Below are 1,991 nucleotides of genomic sequence, written 5' to 3'. Positions count from 1 at the left end.
TCTCGAGTGCTGGGAGGAAACTCCTCTACCACTGAACTTTACCCCCAGAACCCGGATTTCTTGTGCATTGAATACTGCTCATCTGCTTCTCAGGACTCATGAACTATGCTTATGAATACAGTAGTTTATAGTGAAAAGAGGAGAAGAGCGTTATACAACATTTTAAGAAAGAGAAGAAAACTATAACTCTACCAGCTTTCTATTGGTTTTCCATATTTATATGATGACGGTATTTCACAAGCTATCAATTATTGTCCAAAATATTTTAAAATATTTTCTTCACATTTTGCTCCATTTTAATATTAATTACATGGTTTTCATATTTGTGGTCATCATACTATTTTAACCAATATTACCATAAGTTATTTTATAAATGTAGTCATTAGTATCTCAGATATTTATTGCAAACAGTGTTGGGGAAAGTTCATTTACATAAGAAACATCTACATATAGAGTTACAATGTTTCTAAATTTTACAAGAGGATGAGATGAAGGCAATATCTATAATGACTCTATGAGGAAAGTCTTTAAGAGGAAACCAGCATGGTCCATGTGCTGCGCAGGAATGAGCTGAGGTGATGGCACGAGTGACACATTTATTGGTGAAGATGAAGAGAGACGGAGGAAGAATGAGTGCATGAGGGCCTTTTGCCACTAAACACACACCAGATGCATGCTCCACTTTGTGTATCGAGCCGTAGGTAGGCACTGGGGAATTCAACCTGGGCCAGCAGGTTTTTTAAACAAGCATGTTTAACCACTGAGATCTCTCCCCTTCATGGAGTGTTGCATTTTAAAAAAAATATTTAGTGTTCCCAGCTGTGGAAAAGGGTATTAGGGAACCTCACTGGACTTTTTTTTTTTACTGTGGATTTAGCACAGTAACAGGAACAATGCTCAATCAGTGAGAGCTATTTTTATTATTGTATGACTATCCTTGCTATTTGTTATTAATAGCATTACTTTATCTTTATTGACAAGAGGATTTTCAAATATCATGTGGATTTTCATTCACCAAACTCTGAGAACATTTTCTTATTCACCAAAGGAGTTCTTTCATATGTCCCATGCAAAAGATTATTTCCTTCCTTGTTTCCTCCATAATAACTTGTAATCCGTGACTCTATCATTTATTTATTTATTTAATTATTTCATTTACATTATTGTATCTGGAAATGTTAACAGTACTGATAAGCTGAAGCTGAGACAATGGATGTCAGTAGTTTAGATACCATCAGTTTATTTATTATTTATTTATTATTAAAGGGGAGGCATGGAAGTTATTCATGTGACGAGACATTTCAGAATTTTACTTGAATGGGTAGCTTCATGTGAGGCCAGTTCAGTAGTGATTTCAGTCTACATACTTTCCAAGAATGTCACAAGCTGTAAATAAGAAGTAACCCTTGTGGTCTAGAACTACAGTGGTGCCCCCATCTTCTGGGAGAAGAACTTTATCTCCAATGTTCACACGACCTGCTTGAACCTCTCCACCCTTTCCTTTAGAGCCTGATCCCACAGCTACTACTGTTGCTTGCAATACTTTTCCTTGAGATCTTTCTGGACACATAATGCTGCATTTGGTTACAGTCTCAGCTGCGTTCTTTTCCACCAACACTCTGTCAAAGAGCAGAAGAAGCTTTTTGAATGTTTGCCCTGTCACCAGTCCCACTGTGGCAGCTACAGGAGACCCCGCAGTAAAGCCACTGGGCATGAGACAAAGCCCTCGCTGCCCTTTGCTTGTGCCCCAGACCCTCTGAAACTTACCCTTAGCATGCTTGAATTCTTTACTTTTAAAGAAAAATTAAGGAAAATTCAAAGATTTTTCTCAACTTATCTCAAAACATTTCTTCTAAATTTTTATTTTGTGATTTTATTTTGAAAATTTCAAAACCAAGTCATAAGATTTTTGTGGTAATTAAATCTTAAGTAAATCATTGAAGGTATCTCAGGGGACTTGCAGCACACACACACACACTCAGTTCTGATAT

At 36.8% G+C, this 1,991-nt stretch overlaps 1 protein-coding gene across 1 annotated transcript; it reads right to left on the bottom strand.

The window, feature by feature from the left end:
• Window positions 1-1,354: 1,354 nt before the first annotated feature.
• Window positions 1,355-1,714, bottom strand: LOC101601149 (10 kDa heat shock protein, mitochondrial-like). Its single transcript, XM_045147372.1, has one exon. It carries the CDS (start codon window positions 1,712-1,714, stop codon window positions 1,355-1,357), a length of 360 nt encoding a protein of 119 aa, XP_045003307.1.
• Between the last annotated feature and the right edge of the window lie 277 nt (window positions 1,715-1,991).

The sequence above is a fragment of the Jaculus jaculus genome, chromosome 4, assembly GCF_020740685.1.
Source record: "Jaculus jaculus isolate mJacJac1 chromosome 4, mJacJac1.mat.Y.cur, whole genome shotgun sequence".
NCBI lineage: Eukaryota > Metazoa > Chordata > Mammalia > Rodentia > Dipodidae > Jaculus > Jaculus jaculus.
Note: the sequence above shows the minus strand (reverse complement) of the source record. Positions and strands in the feature narration are given on the sequence as shown.

Bases quoted from the DNA above. Each gene is read 5' to 3' on its own strand.
- LOC101601149 (XM_045147372.1), bottom strand. From the start codon at position 1,714: ATGCCCAGTGGCTTTACTGCGGGGTCTCCTGTAGCTGCCACAGTGGGA.